General features: G+C 40.7%; 2 protein-coding genes across 2 annotated transcripts in view; both read left to right on the plus strand.

The window, feature by feature from the left end:
- The window catches only part of LOC121934963 (cytochrome c oxidase assembly factor 8), a 723,331-nt gene that overhangs the window by 38,671 nt on the left and 661,561 nt on the right, over positions 1 to 23,099 (plus strand). The window lies entirely within an intron of this gene.
- The window catches only part of EXOC3L4 (exocyst complex component 3 like 4), a 75,626-nt gene that overhangs the window by 12,893 nt on the left and 39,634 nt on the right, over positions 1 to 23,099 (plus strand). The window contains 5 exon segments of the mRNA XM_042446538.1: positions 1 to 213; positions 3,182 to 3,851; positions 11,453 to 11,570; positions 16,455 to 16,577; positions 20,700 to 20,800. The exon segment at positions 1 to 213 is cut by the window's left edge and continues 4 nt beyond it. Of these exon segments, the coding sequence (XP_042302472.1) occupies positions 1 to 213; positions 3,182 to 3,851; positions 11,453 to 11,570; positions 16,455 to 16,577; positions 20,700 to 20,800 (1,225 nt within the window).

The following is a 23,099-nucleotide window of genomic DNA, read 5'->3' on the forward strand; positions in this document are numbered from 1 at the left end:
AACCCAAAAGTCCCAACAACGGTCTCAAAGCAAGACTGAGCTTTACAAATACATTAATATCTGTGAAAGTGAAAACAACAGGAGTTGCAGGCATCTCTAAACATTTGAAACGGATAAAAGACAGTGACCAGATCAAAGAAGAAAACAACAGCATTCCAAAAAAGAATGTAGAGCTTGAAGGAGAAACAGATGTTCTGAAGGAGCTACTGTCTGGTAAGAAATGGAAGATGTCTTTACCTGTTTTCTAGGTCATCCTGATATACACTGGAAAATCTGGGTGCCTGACCTGCAACATGCATAAGTAATCTTTTATGAAAATCATAAAACAGGTTACAGGTTGAGTCTCCCTTATCTGGAATTCCCAAATCCAAAATATTCTAAAAATGAAAACTTTTTTCATGGGTGGTAAGATACTGACACCTATGAAACAAAGACTGTGTTCAATCCTCACAGTCTTTGTTTCATATACAAAATTATTCAAAAATACCATATAAAATTACCTTCAGGCTATGTGTATCAGGTGTATATGAAACATATATAAATTTGTGTTTAGACTTGGGTCCCATCTCTGGGACATCTCATTATGTATATATATGCAAATACAGGTATTCCAAAATCCCCCAAAATCTGAAATCCAAAACATTTCTGGTTGCAGGCATTTCAGATAAGGAAGACTCAGTCTGTACCATAAAAAGTCAAAGAGCTTTACTGCATGAGGAAACAAAGTGGAAATGGTACCAGAGAGTAGTGGCTTCCTTCGTGCCTTATTGCATGACGTCATAGTGCTTAAGTTCTCTTCATGTGGGAGACAGTCGTCAAAGCGAGTCTTTTGTTGAACAAATTTTCTGTGTAGAAAAAAGAATTGCTTTGACAGCCATCTCCCACATAGAGTGTGTTACAGTAGTCCAAACGGGATGTAATCAAGGCACTTGTCACCATAGCTAGATCTGACACCTCAAGTAATGGGTGCAGTTTGCGCACTAGTTTTAACTGTGCAAATGCACTCCTGGCCACTTCTGAGACCTGGGCATCCAGGCTCAGAGTGGAGTCACCCAAGCTGCGAGCCTGAGATTTCAAGGGGAGTGTAACCCCATCCAGCACAAGCAAAGGCCCAGTTCCCTGACCTGTCTTATGAGTGACCAGGAACACCTCTGCCTTGACTGGATTAAGCACCAGTTTATTTGCCCTCATCCAGTCCATTACTGACAGCAAACACTGGTTCAGCACAGAGACAGTTTCTTTGGAGTCTGATGGAAAGGAGAAATAGAGATGGGTGTCTACCACATACTGCGGGTGCCGGCGCCAACACCACCACTGTGCGAAGATGGGGATGGGGGCTGCCGCTGCCTCCTCCTCCTCCTCACCTCCTCCCCGCAGTCGCCACTGCCACCGCCTCCTCCTTCCCCTCCTCCTCCTCCATACGGCTGCCACCATCACTGCAGCAGCAGCGATGGAAGCCCCATGCGATGACGGCTGCAGCAGGCCAGAGCAGGCCTGGCCGGCATGAAGGAAGAGGAGGGGGTGAGGAAGAGGAGGTGGAGAGGCTTCCAGCAGCCTTTCCAGCCAGATGTCTGCCCCTTTTTCTGGCCAGCGGCCTCCCTAATTGGTTGAGAGGCCAGGAAGGGGTGGGACTTTTGACCGCAAAGGCCGCTGGGGCTTGTAGGCGGCCAGAAGTCCCACCCTTTCCTGTCTCCAAACCAATCTGGGAGGCCGCTGGGCGGGACTTTGGCTGCAATGGGGGTCGTGGCCCAACAAAGGTTGGGAACCGCTGATGTAGATGTTAAATAACATAGGGGACAACATAGAACCCTGTGGGACCCCACAGGCCAGCGGTCAAGGGGTCAAACAGGAGTCCCCCCAACACCACCTTCTGGGTCCGCCCTCCAGGAAAGACTGGAAGCACTGCATAAGATTGCTCCCAAGTCCCATCCCAGAAAGGTGGCTCAGAAGGATACTATGGTCAGTGATTTCTGAGAGATCAAGCAAAACCAACAGGGACACACTCCTGTCCAGTTCCCTGCATAGGTTGTTGTTCAATCACCTTTTAAAGGATACCTCCATGATGCTATCAACTAATCATGGCTCCACTGTGCAAGCAAGCACTTTACATTTCTATGTTGCTTCATGGTGAACTAATCACTCTATAAGCAGTTTACAAAGTGTTAGCCAGTTGCTCCCAATTTTACTGACCTACGAAAGGATGGAAAGCTGACTCAACCTTGGAGCCGTCAGGCTGAACTCATAACTTTGTGTCTGCGGCACCAGCATTTAACCACTGCACCACGAGGGCTCCCCTGTGTTTTCCCTATGGTACTTCCATTTTTTCCTAGACGATAGAAGATGCATTTTTACCCCTTTCTCAGTTTTATGAGGCCAATTATAACTGAATATTGGAAACACCATCACAGTTTAAGTCCCCATATACATAACACAAACATGTAACAAATCAATAACTATACAACAAACACATATCAAAACCTTCCAATAAGGTTCCCGAGCAGAATTTGACAGCAAGACATTCTGCCTGTGCTGCTCAGTAGTATAGCAATATTTGGATAAAATCTTAAAGCCCATATTTAAAATGAAAAAGGCCTAATCCTTATCCTTGGCAACTGCAGCTTTTCTCTTCTCTTTCTCTCTTTCTGAACCAACAAGAACAATTCCTTCTGTAGAGTTTCTCCACTTACTGGACCAAACCAATAATTCACAGGAGTTCTATGTTCTTTTTTCTTTTCTTTTTAAAAAGTGGAATAGTAGCACCTTAGTGCCCTCATGCCTGCAGTTGAAGACACTTTTATTTAGGCAGGCATTTGATGGATGAATTTTACTTCTGTTGTGCTGTGTGTTGTAAATGCTTTATGGTTTTTATTAGCGTTAACTATGTGTTTTTAATTTGTTTTAACAATAATATTTAATTATTTTTAAACATTTGAATCAATGATATAAATCCAAAAAAAAAGAAAGAAAGAAAGAAAATCACGTCACTCTGTGAGTGTTAAGTTACACTCCATTTATTTGATGTTGCTTCTCAGCCTATGTCAAAATAGAATTTTGTGGGGTTGCAGGAAGAATGTGATCTTTTTTATCCCCAAATAACATTTACCATCTGTATTTCTCCAGTGATACCAGTCCAGGTTATCTCATGGACTTTCCTGTTTTTGTTTTGTTTTGTTTTGTTTAGTAATGGAAATATTCAAACTTATCCAGAAAAGACAGCTTTTGGAGGCATTCAGAAACATCAGGTGTTTAGAAATGGAGCTCTTGGCTGAAGAAAAAGCCAAGCAATATGAAGAGAACCCCAAAGAATACAAAATGAAGGTCAAAGATGCTAATTTGCTATATGATTCTATCTGTAAGGAAATCCAGCAGATTGTGGAAAAAACCCTGGATCTTCCCAGGTTGGAGGTGAAGGGATTGATCATAGAGATTGTAGCTTTAATTGAAGAGGAGGAAAAGATTTATGCTGGGGCAATAAATATCCCTGTGCCCACTGTCCCTGTGAAGCAACTTGGTTTAGCCAGAAACTGGAGAAACCTTTGGAAAAGAACAGTCAAAGAAAGTGTGAAAAGGAGGATCGATAAAGTGCCTATACCACTGAAAGATGACAACGCATCTTGGCTGTCTATATATTTAGGGTTTCTTCGAACAGTCATAAAAGAAGACCTGTTGACTATCGTGGACTGGGTACAGAAATTCTATCCACGAGACTTCAATGTATGTGCTACATACCTGATGGCTTTCCATGAAGCCCTTGCTTCACGTTTACAAAGGATTCTGGAAGAAGAGCAAAGCTACCTAAAACTCAACCAATTCTATGCCTTGCTCCATTGGGTTACTAACATATACTGCAGGTTAGTTTCCTGTTCTTTGAATTCTGTAGCCTACTGCAGTCATTCTGTCTGGAAAACCTAGCACTGAATGAGAGGCAGCTAGCTATTCCTTCCATTGCTATTCTCCTATAAGAGAGGGCCAAATTAGACCATTGTGCCTCCAAATAAGAATTATCTCCCCCTGCCTTGAAAATTGCTTACAGTTCTCAAATTTGTAGCATTGCCGAGGGTGAGACATTGAAAATCATTCCCTTCTGGAACTCTTATACAGTGGGCCTTTGGTATCTGCTGAGATTTGCTTGCAGGTCCTCTCCAGGGATACCAAAATCTGTGGATGCTCAAGTCCCTACTATGCCAATGGCATAGTAAAATGGCATCCCTTCTATAAAATGGGAAAATCAAGGTCCTCTTTTTGAAATTTATATTTTTAAAAATATTTTCAAGTGGATATAATTTGTGGATAGGGAGAGACGGCTGTATTTGTGATGTTCCCATTCACTTGGATACTCTGCCTGCCTCTTTTCTTCGGATTCATAAAGTGTACTTCTAAATGATCAACAAAAGTTTTAGATTATTGCAATGCTAAGAATTTGGGAACTGAAGGAAAAGTTCATTTGTGGGCAGAAATCATACTGGCTAAGGAGATAATGTTCTCATTTTGCTCCACTCTCTGTAGCCCCACTCCTGCCTCATCCTTTACATATGGAGGTTAATGAGGAGTGTATCTACTCCACATATTTACAGAAGTTGGACACTGCCAGGGCTCCATCCTATGGAATCTTGGGATTTGAAGTTTGGCAGGGTACTTAGGCTATCTCTGATAGAGAGGTCTAATCCTCATTGTATACTACAGCATTAGAGTTCGCTGGCATTCTAGGTATTTCACCAGACTATGAATCCCAGGACCCTTTAGGATGAAATTATGACAGGGTACAGGAATGGAGGAGCCTTGGTGGCACAGTGCTTAAATGCATGTACTGCAGCCACTCACTCAAAACCATAAGGTTGTGAGTTCAAGACCAGCATAAGGGCTCAAGCTCAACTCAGGCTTGCATCCTTCCGAGGTCGCTAAAATGAGTACCCAGATTGTTGAGGGCAAATTAGCTTACAGTTGTAAACTGCTTGGACACTGCTTAGGTGTTATGAAGTGATATATAAATGAAGCTTGTTTGTTTTGTTTGTCTATGATAGTTGAATTGGAAGCAAAAGGCTATAACTGTGTAATGATAATCCTAGCATGAATCCTACTGGTTAGTTCCAGCTAGAGTACCATTGACTCAGCTGATGTCAGTGGAAGGTCAACACTTATCTATATCCGCCTGATTCAATGGGCCTACTCTAGACCTTTTTGTGTAGACGGGTGTTTAAAACAGAACATTTTAAAAGAAAATCCTGGAGGTGGTGTATTGTTTTAAAATGTACAGTTTTTAAGTGATTTTATTTTTTTAATTGCATATTATTTTTAAACAAATGATCCTATTAATATTGTAATAGTTTAGTACCATTTTAATTGTCAATTTTGTAAGTTTTTAATCATACTCTGTTTTTTAGACTGTAAGCCGCTTTGGGTCACAATCATGGGAGAAAAGCAAGAAACAGACAGACAGACAGATAGGGACAATCACCAAGAAGGCCCTCTTTTGTGTCCACCAATTGCGCTTGATGATTTCTTCATCTTCATCTTATTTCTTCATAGGACTTTATCACATGGGGAACTTTGGGGGGAAATCGAGGGTTTAACCAGTGATTATCCTGTGAAAATCACACACTCACGATTAAGATTTTCACACACATTGCAGTTAAAGAGTCATTATCCTGGGAATAACCATGGATTTTCCCCATCAATGATTTGTTGCTGTTTATTGCCTGGCTGTTCCTAGGATAAAATGGCTCTTTAATCGTGACATCATGTGAAAATCTTAATCACAATTGTGCGATTTTCACAGGATAATCACTGGTTAAACCCCTGAATTTCCCCTTGTGATAAAGCCCATAGGATCATAGAGCTGGAAGAGACCAGAAGGGTCATCTAGTCCAATCCTCTGTCATGAAGGGACACACAATCAAAGCATTTCTGGCACATGGCCATCCAGCCTCTGTTTAAAAACCTTTTCAGTTTATTTCTCAGTGCTACAAACTGAATTCAAAGTGCAAAAGTGTTCTGCACTCCGTTAAGTCATCAGAAGGAAAAGACAGGAAGAGGCAGAATTCCCAGTAGACTCAGGCAAAAGCAAGTTGTGCCGCCTCTCTCAGCTTGTGCAAGCTTTCCTATTCATAACCTTTGCCAACTTGACCAGACTCTGACCACTAGCTTAATCACATGTGTCCCAGTTTTCATCTGTGAAATGTTGGATGGCATCCTGTCTGTGGTGCAGGAGGGCACCAGAGCATCCCTTCCACCACATAACTTTGCCAGTGTGTAGGACAGGGTGCCCTCCTCCATCCCTTCTAAAAAGGAAGGAAACAAGATGTGGTTTCCTGCTTGTTTTTTTAATGTGCTGCCACCATCCATTTCCTACAGTGGTGATAAATAGAGGATCATGAGAGCCAGAAGAAGACCTGGAAGGGGGCCACTTACAGCCCCAACTTTAGACCAGTGGTATATAAGTCACTTTCAAATGTTCAAATATCCATTGCTGCCTATTATTTCAAAGAACTGTATCATTCTCCCCCAGCTTTTTTAAAATAAAAACTTGGCATGAGTTAGAGACAGGAAACTTTGGATACAGCTTGGTTATCTTCAGTTTCCCATATGAAATGAAGCCAGTGAAAATTGCCAGGGCGTCAGCGGAATGCATTGTATTCAGAAAGGGCAAAAGGGGGCCAAGATAAGAGAACACTATGACCACGTGATTCCATGGCAGAGTTCAGCAGCCCCTTTCCTCCTTCCTTATTGAATTGTTCTACAGATAAGTTGTTAAGGATCACTTTCCAATTCAATTCTAAGCAAGCCTTATCTTCCCCTCCCAACCTGCTACCGAAGAGACATTTTGCAAAGCACAGCATCTGCTAGGAAATGTTTCCAGGCCAAATTAGAAACATGCGGTGCAGCCTCATGCTTTGATTCGTTTTGATTATTAAGTCGTGATATGCGGATCAGTGAAATGAGGACCCTCTCCAATTTGGGCATCATTATAATATGGAGAGTAAAAGAAAAAGCAAGATCTAAATCAGAGCCAAAATCAAGTTCCATTGAATCTGTGATTGCATCTAATGTGTTCGTAGGTGTGAGCTTTAAAATTATTAGGCAAGGCAGCAAAGTATTAAAAAATAAGGCAGAAATTCTATATTAAAATATTAATGGCGGGATACAAACCGCCGCTTTGCGGCGCATCCCCGCCGGCGCCATTTGCTGCTCGGCTCCCGCGTGGAGCAAAAAAGAAGCTCCATTCGCGACGTCATAGGCACCGCGACACGTCTGGACGCTATGCGTCCAGTACGTAAAGATGGCGGCGCCCCTGTGGAAGGGGCGCTGCCATCTTGTACGTATTGAATACGTACTAGGGTTAGGGGGTGCGGAAGCACCGCCCCTTCCTAACCTTAGTACGTATACAATACGTACTATATGGCGGTTTATATCCCGCCAATGTATCTTCTTAAAAGCGGTAGCGGGGGGGGGGGTTAGGAATAGAACTGCACTATTCTGTGTTTGTTGGGGGGGCGGTAAACATTTCCTTCCTGTGCTGTACGCCCAACAAAATTCTCCCATTTGACTAATCACAATTTTATCCAGGAGGGAAGCTGTTTATTGGCACCAGTGGCAATTTCTCTTTCTGACCAAACAGCAGGGACAGCAACTTTTCTATCTTTGCACTCCCTTTCAGGCAGCACAAACAAGAGGTTACTGTGTCCTCCTGAATTATTGCTTGTGTGGGCTGCATTCAGCTGATGGGTCAGACAGATTGCTCAGATCTACTGCAGGTTTATTTAAAATCTGTGCTAGAAGTTCAGGTTGGACTGAACTTATGATAGCTTGTAGACTATTTTGCAGAGGCCAGGTCTCTCTTTGACGGGGTAACCACTCAAGTCCAGTTTAATGGTCATGAACCATAAGAAGGGAGAATATAGGCCTTGAACATGCCCATCAACAGTGAGCATCTAGATCATAGACCAACTGAGAGCAGAACATTGAAAAGTTTTTTTGAATAAACAGGACAAAAGCATAAACAGGATCCTTGCTGGTTTGCCTTTCTTGTTGCCTCATCTTGCTAAAGCAGAAAGAAATATAAACCATCATAGAGCAAGGAGTCATTCTTTTGGGGACTACAATTCTTCAGCCAGAATGTGGGAGTCTGGGCATTGTAGTCCACAAAATTGTGCACAGCCAGTATGGGAGATTCTGGGAGGTGCAGTTCACTGTTCCAAGCTCTGAGCAGGAGGCACAAGATCACCCAGTCACAGTATTGTTCAGTCCCACTATGGTGTACAGTTGGTCCTCTGTATCCATGGATTCCTTATTCATGGATTCAACCATCCATATTCAGAAGATAATATATATAAATTCCAAAAAGAAAAGCTTCATTTTGCCATCGGTTTACTTGCAGTTTAATGTTCACTTTTGTAGATTTTAATTGATTTTTTTAAATTGTAAACTGCTTTCAATTCCAATCTCTCTGCAGCAAAAAGGAGGAAATGATAGGGCCACTACGTGTAGAAGATGGCAAAATGCTAACAGGGAGCAGAGAAAAGGCAAAATTACTCAACACCCTCTTTGCCTCAGGAGTTTATCAGACAAGGGAAATTGGAAGTATAATCCAATGGCAATCTAAACGTAATCATGGGGTTTAACATTATTGCGTGATAGACTACCACACGCAAATTCAGGCAATGGCATGCTATTTTTGGGCAATGGGCAGCCAGTTTGAATGCAATTCAAATTAATGTAAATTCGCTGAACTAGCAAATTCATGTGAATGCATTCTGGCCCCTCTTTCTTTTCATTCGAAATTAAGAGAAATTCCTCATGTGTGATAAACTCCTCAGTCTTCTCACAAAAGGAAAAGGGAGATCAACCTGAGGATAATGGAGCAGAGGACACAATAGCAGAAATGCAGCACAGAATAAGTAAAGAGGTAGTACAGGAATACCTTGTTAATCTAAATTAATTTAAATCTCTGGGGCCAGATGAACTACATCCTAGAGTATTAAAAGAACTGGCAAAATTTACAAATATGAAATTATTATGTTTTGGTTAAAATTATGTGGAAAAATTCTTTTTTCATTTTGATAATTTATAGGTGAGTTTAACTTGAACAGTAAAGGAAGTTCTGTCTAAAACGTGTAGGTTTTTTATTGTTAGACTAGGATTTTATGTTTAGTTAGGTTGTATGTTTTGTATTGTTTTAGGTGTGTTATGGATGTTAAGATTTTATGTTTTATAATAAATAAAGAGGGGAGAGCTGGCAAATGTAATATCGGAGCCATTGGCAATAATCTTTGAGAACTCCTGGAGAACAGGAGAAGTCCCAGCAGACTGGAGGAGGGCAAACGTTGTCCCCATCTTCAAAAGGGAAAAAAAAGAGGATCTCAACAATTTTCGTCCAGTCACATCCTCAGAGTGTAGTGGAGTCTCCTTTCTTGGAGATATTTAAGCAGAGGCTGGATGGTCATCTGTCAGGGATGCTTTGATTGAGATTTCCTGCATGGCAGGGGGTTGGACTGGATGGCCCATGAGGTCTTCTATGATTCTATTATTCTAGTCTGACATCAATACCAGGAAAGATTCTAGAGCAGATCATTAAGCAGAGAGTCTGTGAACATTTAGAAGGCAATTCCATAATCACAAAAACTCAACATGGGTTTCAGAGAAACAAGTCATGTCAGACTAATCTGATCTCTCTTTTTATATATATAAAAATTACCAGCTTGGTAGAAGACGGAAATGCTGTGGATATTGCATATCTTGATTTCAGTAAGGCCTTTGACAAGGTTTCCCATGACATTCTTGCAAAAAAGCTAGTAAAATGTGGGCTACACAAGGTAACTGTTATATGAATTTGTAATTGGTTGACTGGCCGAACCCAAAGGGTGCTCAGCAATGGCTACTCTTCATCCTGGAGAGAAATGACCAGTGGGGTCTCACGGGTTTCTGTCCTGGTCCAGTGCTATTCAACATCTTTAGCAATAACTTTATCAATAGAGGTATAGCGTCTAGATCAAGGGAAGTAATAGTGCCACTCTATTCTGCTCTACTCTCTTTAAGTATTTGAAGGGGTGTCACATTGCAGATGGCGCCAGCTTGTTTTCTACTGCTCCATAGACTAGAACACAGAACAATAGATGCAAGCTCCAGGAACAGAGAATCCATCTCAGAATTAGGAGGAACCTCCTGATAGTAAGAGCTGTTCAACAGTGGAACACACTCCCTAAGAGAGTGGGGGGTCTCCTTCCTTGAAGGTCTTTAAACAGAGGCTGAATGGCCATCTATTGGGGATACTTTGATTATGATTTCCTGCATGGCAGGGGGTTGGACTGGATGGCCCTTGTGATCTCTTCCAACTCTATTTTTCCATGATGCTATGGAAAAGTGGGAGAATAATATTAATAATAATAATAATTTTAAATAAGGGATAACTTTTTAGTATGCCATTGCATTTAATGGGACTTGGGAATCCATGGATTTTGGTATCCACAGACAATCCATCAGATAACAAGGGCCCGCTATATTGAATTTCTATATCACTTACAATAATTGCATCTACATTTTGCATTTGTGCCAGAGGTATACAACTTGGGTGGGTTAAAGGGACAGTTTTCTGCCCTGGGATCCTTCAGTGTACACAAAGACTGTCAAAAATTCAATGAACCAAAATAAAACATACAGACTTACTTGTGGTTTTGATTAACAGCTATTTTTGATGTTAAACAATGGAGGAAGGGCCTCCAATATATGTAAAAGTGAATTCAGAAGTATTTGTTTCATCGTCATCATTATTGGTATTAGAATGATAAAAGAGTGTTGGTTTAGGTAGCTTGGAAGTCTTGAGGGTTACAAAAACAATGTAAGGCCAATGTAAGGGGGGGGGGTGCAGCACTAAAACCACTTAAACTAGTTCTTCCTGATTCGTGGCATTTCCTGCTTCTTTTGAAATTAATCGATTCAGCACAAGTGTGAACATGCTGTCTGTTCGATTCTGTTCCTGTGATATGGTCATCCCTGTGAGGCGACTCCATGTTGAATCAATTCATTTCTGAATGTGAACACTAAGTGGATTAAATTGAAACGAGTAGGTTCGATCATGGCTCAAATAGTGTGAATGTCTATTTGGCGTTAAATCGCTTCACTGATTCAATTCAAAAAATGATTGAATTTGTAGTGGGAATGAGGTCTGAGAGGCTGTATGAACTCCTGCCCAACCAAACTACAAATTTTATGCAAATTATTATCATCCTATTTTTAGTGGGGGAGATTTTTTGTTTTGTTTTGTTTTGTTTTGTTTTGATAATACATAAGTGAACTGGAGAAGCCAGTAGTTTCCTTCTGATTTTCTATATATTCAGCAAAATGAAATAGGTGAAAGGATTGTACCACTTTGGATTACAAATGGTAGGATGCCAGATGGTTACTATCTCCTTAATGTAGACATACTGTATCAAGAAACTTGTTTTTATTTTTATTTAAGTGAAAATTGCTTAGGACATCCGGATCTTAGACCAGAAATAAAAACTGAAGACCTACCCAGCTTGTTACCTCCAGACGTTATGGATAGACTGAAAAATGGCTACATACATTCTCTCAAGGTAATACTTGATTTTCCTGTATCTTCAGCCTTATTTAAATCAAATAAAAGAATGGGGAGTGTAACCAGTTAAACACTCTCTCAACTTCCTTTCAGATCCCCCCTGAGCATTCTCCCTACTTCTTTCTTACTAACAGACCCAAAAGCATGCCTTCGCCGCTTCTCTTTCCCTCTCAGAGCCGCAGGTTCCCTCACCCCACTCACTCTCAAACCCACTACCCTCACTTCTTTCTTGCACACCTTTGCTGCTTCTCTCTCACAATCAGATCCACAAGAATGCCCTCCCCACTTCTCTCTCACTCTCAGACAATCAGGAATGCTGTACCCACAATTTGCTTTCAGACCCACAAGTACATTCCCCTCACTTCCTTCTCACTCCCAGACTGAGTGCCTTCACCCTACTTCACTCTGCCTGTCTTGATCTTGGGGTCTCCCTCTCTCTTTCTCTTTTGACCCCAGGATAGAGAGAGAAGTGGAATGGAAACACTTGGGGGTTTATCATAGTGGGGCTAATTTCAACATTAAAGAGAGATTAAAGCGCATTTAAAGCATCTGGCAAATAAAGCGAAGTAATTGTGTGAATGATTATCACACACAATTGCACAAATAAAGTGATATCGGAAATACATTGTCGCTGAAATCCTGAAAGTAAAAAGATGCACCTTAATGCTTCTTTGTGACCACTTTAATGATGGGGTTTGTGTGATGTCATGTGAAATCGTTTCATGTAATCACGCGTTTTTTCCGGGATATTCATGGGATAAACTCCCAATCTCCTTCGTGTGATAAACTAGTTGGTCTTAGAGAGATAGAGAGAGAGAGAGTCCCCCCATCTCCTTCTTTCTGACCTGCACGGATGTACAAATACCAGATACAGATTGAGATTCCCTTATCCAAAATGGTTGGAACCAAACTTTCAGAAGGGGTTTTTTGGAATGCCTGCATTTGCATATATGCACATAATTAGGGGAAAGCAATAGCAAACCTCCTCTGAACAAAGCTTACCAAGAAAAGCCCATAATACATTTGCCTTAGGGTTGCCATAAGTTGGAAACAACTTGAAGGCACACAATAACAACAACAATATAAGATGATACATTGGAGATGTGACCCAAGTATAAACACAAAATTCATTTATGTTTCATATGCACTTTATACACAGAGCTTGAATGTAGTATAATACAACGTGTTTAATAATTTAGTGCACGAAACAAAGTTTGCATGAACTGAATTATCAGAAAGCAAACTGTCACTATCTCAGCCACCATGAAAAAAGTTTTAGTTTTTGGAATATTTCAGATTTCTGAATTCCAGATAAGAGAGATTCCATCTGTATAAAACCCACCTGCTCACAGACACACCGGTATAAAAATCCACAATTTTCTATCTCCAACTGCCTCTGGGGGCTTCTTAAATGGACATAGCAGCCTTTCCACCATTTCTCTGAGCTACTGTAATATCTCAGCTCATTTATTAGTAGCTTCCAGCTCACTCCATCCAACAACATGGTCTCTTAAATGGCCCATGGCACACAGAAATTTTTGTTTTTCTAATCAACCTAAGAAATATGTCAACCAGAGCAGGAATCCACTGCTTTCCCTTTTGCATACCTGTGAAATCCACTAGCCAGCATAAAAAATATCAGAACATTTTAGGTGCTGTGTCCTCAAGATGTAAATGGAGAATTATTTGGTACTCCTTGCTGTATTAAATGGTTCCATCTAAAACAACACTGTCAAATTTAGAAATTAGAAGGTGGCAAAGACATAAAACATGCACAATCTGTTTGTACTTTTGTTCTTTATGAAACAGAACTATTTGTACACTAAGCTGATCAGGCTTAGATCGTAAACTATTAATTCATAAAAGAATTGGCTTGTAACCACATCGGTGTGTTCCCACCATACATCGCACTCCTAAGCATAACTCAGCTGCATGATGATTTCTGAGACGAATTGATTTCAGTGGGACCACTCCTGGTGCGGCACTCTTCACAGTGGGGAATAAGCTTCTGAACCTATCCCTTAGCTTCAAGAGGCTGCTAATGAAGGGAACAGGTGGGAAGTGTGTGGTTTAATTCCATCTTTAGGATCAGAACTTGTTTCCGCTTGAAATGATATTAATCTCAAATGACACATCTTCCCTCACTTTTGATGACTCTTGCAGACCCAGACCAGAGCAGTCAGCAGTTCTGTCAGAGAATAAGGGCATCTTTACACAGAAGGCATGAAAGGGGATCTGATTTTAAATTGGTTTTTAAGGCAAAAGTCGAGCCTACTTTAGTTGGAATCATCATTACAAGGGCCTGCGTCCTTCCTTGTCCCTTTCTCTTATATGTATGCATGTACATAAGTATGTATATATTTTTTAAAAGTATGTGGTGTAATGGTTTGAGTGTTGGACTATGACTCTGGAGACTAGGGTTTGATTCTTGCTCAGCCATGTAACCCACTGGTGACCTTGAGCAAGTCACAGTCTCTCAGCCTAAAGGGAAGGCAATGGCAAACCTCCTCTGAACAACTTTTGCCAAGAAAACCCCATGATAAGATTGCCTTATGGTTGCCATAAGTTGACCAGGACTTGAAGGCACACAACAACAAATTTATTAACTGCTTTTCTGCCCCCTCCTGGGCTTCCAAAGCAAAGTATAATAAATCAAAGAAAAATCTTTAGAACCATATTTAAAACCATTTTAAAAGGCAGATTTCAAAACACAAGACCAGATGGTATTTGTATGTGTGTTGCACCTGAGCAAAGTCAGTGCACCAAAGGTCTGGAGTGAAGACAGAATTGGGGAGAAAGCCAGGGAGTGCATGCACTTGGATCCATTGTACCATTTAGATCAGGGTAGAGCACCAGTATTATTATTCACAAGGCTGCTTTCTGCACAGCCCCTGACAGCAGTGGTGCAGGGCCTGGAGAGAGGAAGAAATATTTCCATGGAGTGGTGGTGAGCCAGTAGTAGGTAGGTCCTGGAACACCCCACATGAATGATTTGTTGCTGGTTATTACCTGTTTATTGCCAGGACAAGTCCTTTTTAATTGTGATGCATGTGAAAGTCTTCCCCACAATCATGTGATTTTTCACATGCTAATGTCCATTTAAACCCCTGCTTTCCCCTCATTTTCCCACCATGTGATAAAGTCTATATACCATTTATGTAGACTCTGATTCTTAACTCTTTCTACCTATTTGTTCTGCCGACTAGAACAACATAGAACTTCTTCTAACCTTCCCTTCAGATATTTCAATTGTCTCTCTCCTTAAATCTTATTTTCAACCTAAGCATATCCTGCTCCAGTATGTCAGGACCTTTCTTAAAATGTGAAATTCAGAACTGGATGTGAGTGTTCCACAAACAACCTGATTAGCACAGGTTAGAGGAGTATTATTTCCCATCATCTGTACTTCATGCTTCTCTTAATACAATTTAACATTGCATCACACTGTTGGCTCTCATTTACCTCACCTCACCCCGTGGCCCTGCCTCCAATACATTTAGTAGATGCCAGTGGGCAAAAGGTGCACTGAGCCACATATCACATTTATGCCAAGTTTGATCCAGGCTTCCTGGGCCTGATCATCAATTCATGTAAATGGAGACAGTATCCTGGAGGAAAATGAATAGCTGTATATTGTTGGTGAAGATCACCAAAGTGGTGGGCAACCTCTTTTCCACAGAAACCAAGATTATTTCTCTGGGAACATTGGTGGAGCATAAATCTCTACCAACATTCCTACACCAGTGGTCGGGGGGGGGGGCAAAACTACTCATTTTTCTCAATCTGAATAATTCCTGGGTGCAGCTCAGCTAACTTAATCATGGATTTGCAGTAGGGGTGCTCCAAACTGCTTCCCAGTTGTTGTTCCATAGTCAGGGAAGAAAGAGCAGCTTTGACCTACTCCAGACAACAATAAAGAATGCCCCCACATGCACCCCAGCTGCACACTGGAGGCAGGATTGTGATAGAGCTGTGCCTGGAGCCAACCAGGGCAAATGCATTGTGCAAGTAGGTACTAAAGGTAAAGCTAGTCCCTTGAAATGACTGTCTAGTCATAACAGACTGTAGGGGGAAGTGCTCATCTCCATTACTAAGCCGAAGAGCCAGCGTTGTCCGAGGACTACGCCGGTTATGTGGCCAGCATGACTGCACCGAACAGTGTTATCTTCCCACCAATGTGCTACTTATTTATCTTCTTGTATTTGCATGCTTTCGAACTACTAGGTTTGCAAAAGCTGGGACTAGTGACAGGAGTTCACTAGATCATGCAGCACTCGGTCCTCAAACTGCTGATCTTCTGATCTTCCGATCATCACAACTGGTGTCTTAACCACTAAACCACCACATCTAGGTGCTAGATACCTCCTTGTGTAGTGCCGCCCCAAGTTAATAAACTGATGGAACTGCAAGTAATGTCAGAATAACCATGAACAGGATTCTGGCTGGTGTTCTGAGACTAACTGTGGAAAACAAATTTCTGCCATGTGTTTCTGTGGACTACAGTCCACCCACAGATTTCCTGGAGTCCTTTATGCCCATTTTTAAATGCTATAACAAATTGACATGGCTATCTCTTTAAATATGGCTGATTTTGTCAAAAATACAAATGTATTTTTGGACTGTCTTCCAAAGAACTCCAGGAGTATCTTTTCTTTTCTTTTTTTCAGGCAGGGTGTGGGGAGCAGGGAGATTTTGAAAACTACTGTGCTACAAGGAAATGGAACCAGGAACTGGTATATATGTAGACAGTAACATATAGAAACTGGTACTTATTTTGCATGCACACACAGAGAGAGAACTAGTGTCTGTATATATGTATATATACATATATTTATATATGATGATGTTGAGTTGCATTATTTCCTTTTATCTTAACATTTAGTTGGAAATAAAGAGCCGGCTGGAGAATATTCTGCATCTGGAGCATGAAAAGTGGAATTCAGAAGAACAGCTAGAAGCTCTGCAAAGCCCATACCTCTCAACACTGTCCTTTGATATTCAATCGGTATTTGCTAGCGTGTGTATAGTACATGCCTTTTCTTTGATTCCAAGGAAACTGAAATATTACCTTCTGCTATGTAGTTGTCACCTACTGTGCTAATTTATGTTAGTCACGTACTTGTGGAGCGTATTAGCAAAATGGAGTTTATTACAACTTTTTAACACTGCCACCACTTGCTTCTTAGGTACAAATTAAGCCCGCTGTCAATTGTGTCACTGACATAATAGGCATCTGATTTTTTATTTTACAGTATTTTTTTTTTTGTATAATTCTTTTTGAAATGAACAAGAGAACAGAACAGGTTTATTAGAAAAGGTATTTAGTGGGGAAAGCCACTTGCTTCCAGGCTTGTGTGGCAACCTCAAAAAGAGAGAAAGAAAGAACCGAGAGAAAGAGGGAAAAGAGCGGCTACAGCCAGAACGACAGCCACCCACATTTAAACAGTAAGAAAGAAACAAAAGTCCCTGCTAGCTTGAGGGACTGAAAAATAATGAAGCCCGGAGAACTTAATTTTCCAGTTTTCAGGGGGCTGAGTCATTTCAATTAAATCACCGAAAAAGGATCTTGGGGTTGTGGAGAGAAGATATATTTATGTACGTGTGCACACTCTTTGTTTTTTTTCCACAGAATTATAATACATTTTCAATAATCAGGAAAGCAGTTGTGAACTGTACTAGTAGATATGTTTGGTGCTTTGTAGGGTCACCCAACAATTGTCTTCATGTGCTGGTTATTGGGCTCACCAGAAGGATCTAGTTGGCTGTTTGGGGAGAACAGATGCTAGAGTAAGGCTGCATTCACACTATGACAAAAACTGGTTTAGAAACCAGTTTAAAGGGGGGGGATCATTCATACTTGTGTCCAACGTGATTTGTGGGAGGGTGGGCGGCACAAAACTCACTTACACTGGTGCTTTTGAATCCTTAGCATTTACCACTTCTTTTCAAAAGCACCAGGGTTTTTTTTCAAGGGAGCTGCCTATGGGAATGCACTGTTGATCCCATTTGGAGCATTCCGCCACTTCTGCCACCTCCACTCTTCCTCCTCTTCCTTCCTCTTCCTCCTCCTGCTGTTCCCCGTCACTGCCACTGCTCTTCTTCTCCCTACGTCCTCCTCTTCCTCTCCCCTCCGCCACTGTGTCCTCCTTCCTACTCTTCCTCTCACCCACCCCTCCCACTACTACACTGCCATGATAGAATCTCCATGGCGTTTTATCCCTATTGCCATTTCCCCCTCAAGTGTGAATGGCAACAGGGATAAAATGCCATTGAGAGATTCGATCATAGCAAACATAGTGGGAACTTCAAATCGAAATGGCATCACCAAGAAGACACGGATGTCCTCAGTGCAAAAAGGTAAGTGTGAATGAGCCCTAAGTCAGAGATGGGTAAATTGTGGTCTGTGGTGTACATGTGGTACAAATCTCTTTACATGGTAACCAGGACACCCCCTTCAAACCCATATCACTAAAATCTGATGGCAAATTGTGCTGCAACATTTCAGCACCAGTCTGCTAAAGCCACTGGTAGAATACAAATTACTCATTTTAAATGGAATTGAGTTTGTTCGTGGTTTATTGCCAAATGTGGCAGTGTAATATGTTGCTGAATTCTGGTGGCCAGTAATGATGGTTATTCATCCTCAGACTCAACACAGTGGTCCATCTGTGGACTGATTGAATCTGGACTAGTAGAATTTCTCTGAATCTGGACTAGTAGAATTTCTCTTAATGTTCTTAGCAAAAGTGTATCTTGATTTCCACCAGCCTACTGAATTTCTTGGAGTAACACAGAGTAAGAGATGGAGAGAGGGGGGAGAGAAAGATGCAATTTAATTTGAAATGAAGAAATGAAGCAGGGACTGTGAAGGGCCATAGTTCAGTGACAGAGTAGCTGCTTTGCATGGAGAGATTTGCAGGCTCAATTCCATCTGTCTCCATGTAGAGCCAGCATAGAATTCAGTCTGAAATCCTGGAGAGATTATGCCTGACAGAGCTGACAATATTGGCTAGATGGACTAATAGGCATCTTACTATGTTCTAAAAAATCTGCTTTTGATATAGAATAGATAGATAGATAGATAGATAGATAGATAGATAGATAGATAGCAAGAATTTCCTCTTTCCTGCTGAATATTAAGTTCAAAATGATATTACTTTTCATGTCAGTTCTAAAGGTTATGGATGTCATTATATTATTTTTCAAGTACAGTTATGCCTACTAGTAATAGGCATTTTGCTGTTACAAAAATTAAGTTCTAATTTTGGAAAAGCTTTACAGAAGAATGGAACAAGCTCCCCAAAATCTGTGTTTTTGGAGCACTACTCCCTTGAGTCTACAAACCAGCATGACCAGTGGACATATCGGTTGGGGGATTCTAGGGGCCGTAAATAAAAAAAAAATGTTTTCAGGATTTTGTTAGGATTTATGAGAATATGAGTGGGCCCTAGGGCTCCCAGATCTCACAGCCTGGCCCTGAAGGTCTGGATCCTCTTTTCCAGTCCAGATGCAAGAGCATACCCTCCAACAATTCACAGATGAAAACTGAGACACATGCGGCCAAGCAAGACATCTAATTGTGATCAAGATGGCAAAAGTTATTAAAGTGGAAGAAAACACAAGCTAGGATAGGTAGCACCAGCTTTTGCCCTGCTGCATTAATTGGGCAAAATGGGAAGAAGATAGAGAAGCTGGGACATTTTAAAAGCAGCTGAAAATGTGGGAAGGCAAAGGATTTATCTGGACAGTCCCTGCCAGAATGGAGGAAAATTGCAGAATTGTGTAGATTTTGCAACTCCCTGCAGAGGAAGGCTTGGTCAACCCTCTCTCTCTTTACTTTTCACCAGCAGACAAAGATATTTTTAAACAGGGCTAGAACTATTAACTGATTGGGCCAGATGAATAATTAATTAGTGTGCTGCATTTTTGGGTGTGTTTTGAATCTGCCTTAATTATCTTAAATTAGTGTTTTGATTGAATCAGTTGTTTAAATTTTTTTTTAAAAAAAAACTTTTCTACTACATATTCTTTTAGCTTTTTTGTTTTATACTTACAATAAGCTGCTTTGGGCCCCATACTGGGAGGAAGAAAGGATGTTCCTACAACAGAACAAAACAAAATAATCTGTCCAAATCAGGTGTGGGCAATTTTGGTGAATTTTCTTCCTCTGGGATTTCCCAGGAGCTTTATGGACTACCAAAAATGCTAAGAATTGTGGAGGGAAGAGGGGCAGAAGTCCATGTCTTGTTTTGAAAAAACAGGGTGTTTTGTATTAAACAGTATCAGAGGGTTTTGCAACCTATTTTTAAAAAATTATCACTTTTTAAATAGGTTGCATAAACCTTGCACTGTTTATCACAACACACAACACAATTTGAAACAAAGCCCACTCCTGGGACAGTTATAACACTCTTGATTTCCCTTAAACTGCCATGGCAACATCCTGTGAAATCCTGAGATTGCAGTTTAGGAAGAGACATTTAGAATTCTCAGCCAGAGAGCTCTAGTATCTTATCAAGCTACAAACCTCCACACTCCATAGAAGGTTGTCATGGCAGTTAAAGTGTAGTGTGCAAGGCCCCCCTTGTCTGAAGCATATTTCACACAGGCGGTCTCTATTCCCCTTGCAATGCAAGTTCCTACTTGTTCCATGAGAACATGCTCCAGAAAGAGAATCTATCCTTTGTGCTCGTGTCAACCAATACTATACTAACACAGCTTGAGTCGCCTCTTATCCAGAATCATGAAATCCGAAATATATTGGAAATCAAAACTTCTTTCATGAGTGGCTAAAATAGTGACACTTTTGCTTTGTGATGTTTCGTTGTACACAAACTTTGTTTCATGCATAAAATTATTTTAAAACTAGTATATAAAATTACCTTCAGGTTATGTATATATGGTGGCATACATGAAACAAACACATGTGTTTAGACTTTGGTCCCATCTCCAAAATATCTCATTACAGTATATATGTGCATGCAAATACAGGTATTCCAAAATCCAAAAAAAAAAAAAAATGCAAATTCAAAAACACTTCTGGTCCCAAGCATTTGGGGTAAGGGAGACTCAGTATGAACAATTCTTGTCCTTGCTTCTGTTAAATTCCTTGTCCCCCTTTCTGTAGCTCATTGGCCAACACGTGAGAGCTTCCGGAATCATCTGCAGAGACTTGGAAAGAGCTGCTCTTGAAATCACTGTAAAAGAAGCGACAGATTTTCTGCCACGGTAATCTCTATTTATATTTTTATATCTATATAGTGGGCCCTTGCTATTGGCTGGGGTTTGGTCCCAGGACATCCCGTGGATACCAAAATCCATGGATGCTCAAGCCACAGTAAATACAATGGAAAATAAAATGGTGTCTCTTATATAAAATGGCAAAATCACAGTTTGCTTTTTGGAATATATATATATATCCTTGAATATACATGGAGAGGCGACCTCCACTATTTGCAATGGCATGTGTGCCCATGCCGCACGCATGGGGGAATGTTCCATTCAACCCTGTGGGGCTTGAATAAGTGCAAGCCTTCAGTTGTTGTTTTTTGGGGGGGGGGCCAGAATGGATCACCCACGAAAACGGAGGACCAACTGTGTGTGTGTGTGTGTGTGTGTGTGTGTGTGTGTGTGTGTAGTCTAACTAACAAATTGTAAGCCACTCTGATAGCCTTGGCTGAAGGGCGGGGTATAAATAAATAGTAGTAGTAGTAGTAGTAGTAGTATGACCTCGTTGAACCTCTGCAGGGCCATGGAGGGCTGTACCTCCACATCCACTCACACACATATACACATAATTCTCTAGGTATCTCTAGGTCCTCCAGTGCAACTCTATGGCCAAATTCTAGTAGAAGTTGACATTGCATTTCAAGGAAAAGTCCCATCCAAATTTCTAGGTTCACTTACAAGCAGAATTATTGAAGAGGGCTCTAAAAGTACTGATTCCTTTAGTAACAACATACTTGTGTGAAAAATCATTCTCTACTCTTTTTATCTTAAAAATAAGTATAGCAGCAGTTTGAAAAACAGAGTCAGAACTCAGAATACAAGTTTCCACTATTAACTCCTATGTAACAAGGCTTATAAGTGAAATGCAGCAGCACCCATCTCTTAATTTACTAATTAAAATTAACAAGTAATCTTAGGTTATGAGAGTCAGCATGGTGTAGTGGTGTAGTGGTGACCAGGATTGGATTCCCTGCTGTGCCATGAAACCCACTGGGTGACTTGGGCAAGTCACATACTCTCAGCTTCAGGGGAAGGCAATGACAAACCTCCTCTGAACAAATCTTGTCAAGAAAACCCCATGATAAGTTCAACCTTAAAGTCACCATAAACTGGGAATGACTTGAAGGTACACAATAACAACAACAACAATATTAGACCATGGGTCAGTGTTCAGATATAATGATGGTGGTGATGGTGATGATTTAAAACTTGTATCGAATCATTCCAATAAAAATATTACAAGGTGCCTTTACTTGGTTCTCCCTTCTCTCCAAATCTGGAGACCCTTGATGAGCAATGTTAAATAAATATTTGATGCACCTAAGTTTTTCAGTTCTTGAGTTAAGTCCTGGTAGTTCATGACAACAAAAGAAATTTAAAAAGGGTTCGTGCTAAAGAAAAGGTTAAGAATTGCTGCTCTGCTTTATGAAGCATGGTGGAATAGAAGGGAAATTACTTGCCTGGATCATGAACATATCATTTCTGATATGTGACTGAGGTTACAGAGGCACAATTGAATTAACATTTCCATGTCTGGAATTTTACTTTCAATTTGGATTTTAGATGTGATTAACCTCTGATGTATTAAAAGAGGTTCAGAGAAATCTAAAGTGCATTATATCTTGTGTAGGTATAATAAAACCCTGAATTACTGGAAGAGATGTTTTCTTCTAAAGATTGTTCATGTAACTCAGGTTTTGTATATACTTCTCAAAGATGTGAAAAGTTGGTCTTGGGATGGCCTTTTTTTTTTTTAGTTTTCTGAATCCCATCTTCATTCTTGTGTTATATTAGTTTGGGAGACTGCATTTTATTTCTATAAGGAAATTCATATGCACTTTTCCATTGCACAGTCTTAATGTATGGATTTTTGTATACAATTTCCCCATTGAGTAAAATGCTTTTGGACTATTTTTCAATTGTATATATTCTAGATTTTTTTAAAAAAAATTGTGCATGGTATAATGCATATTTCATGTCATTTCTCTAAAATCTGCAAAATATCGAGACAAAGGCTGCTGCCCCACTGAAGTATTAATGCAATTTGACACTGCTTTAACTGTCATGGAGCCGTCCTGTGGAATCCTGGAATTCGTAGTCTGTTGTGGCACCAAAGCTCTCTGATAGAGAAGCCTAAATATCTCACAAAACTACAAGTTCCAGAATTCCACATCATTGAGCCAGGGCAGTTAAAGCGGTGTTAAACTGCATTACTTCAGCGGTGCAGATGCAGCCAAAGTGCACTGTATAATTAATCTGATGCTATAGCGAAAGAAACTGATCATTTGTTCTGCTTGCA

The sequence above is a fragment of the Sceloporus undulatus genome, chromosome 1, assembly GCF_019175285.1.
Source record: "Sceloporus undulatus isolate JIND9_A2432 ecotype Alabama chromosome 1, SceUnd_v1.1, whole genome shotgun sequence".
NCBI lineage: Eukaryota > Metazoa > Chordata > Lepidosauria > Squamata > Phrynosomatidae > Sceloporus > Sceloporus undulatus.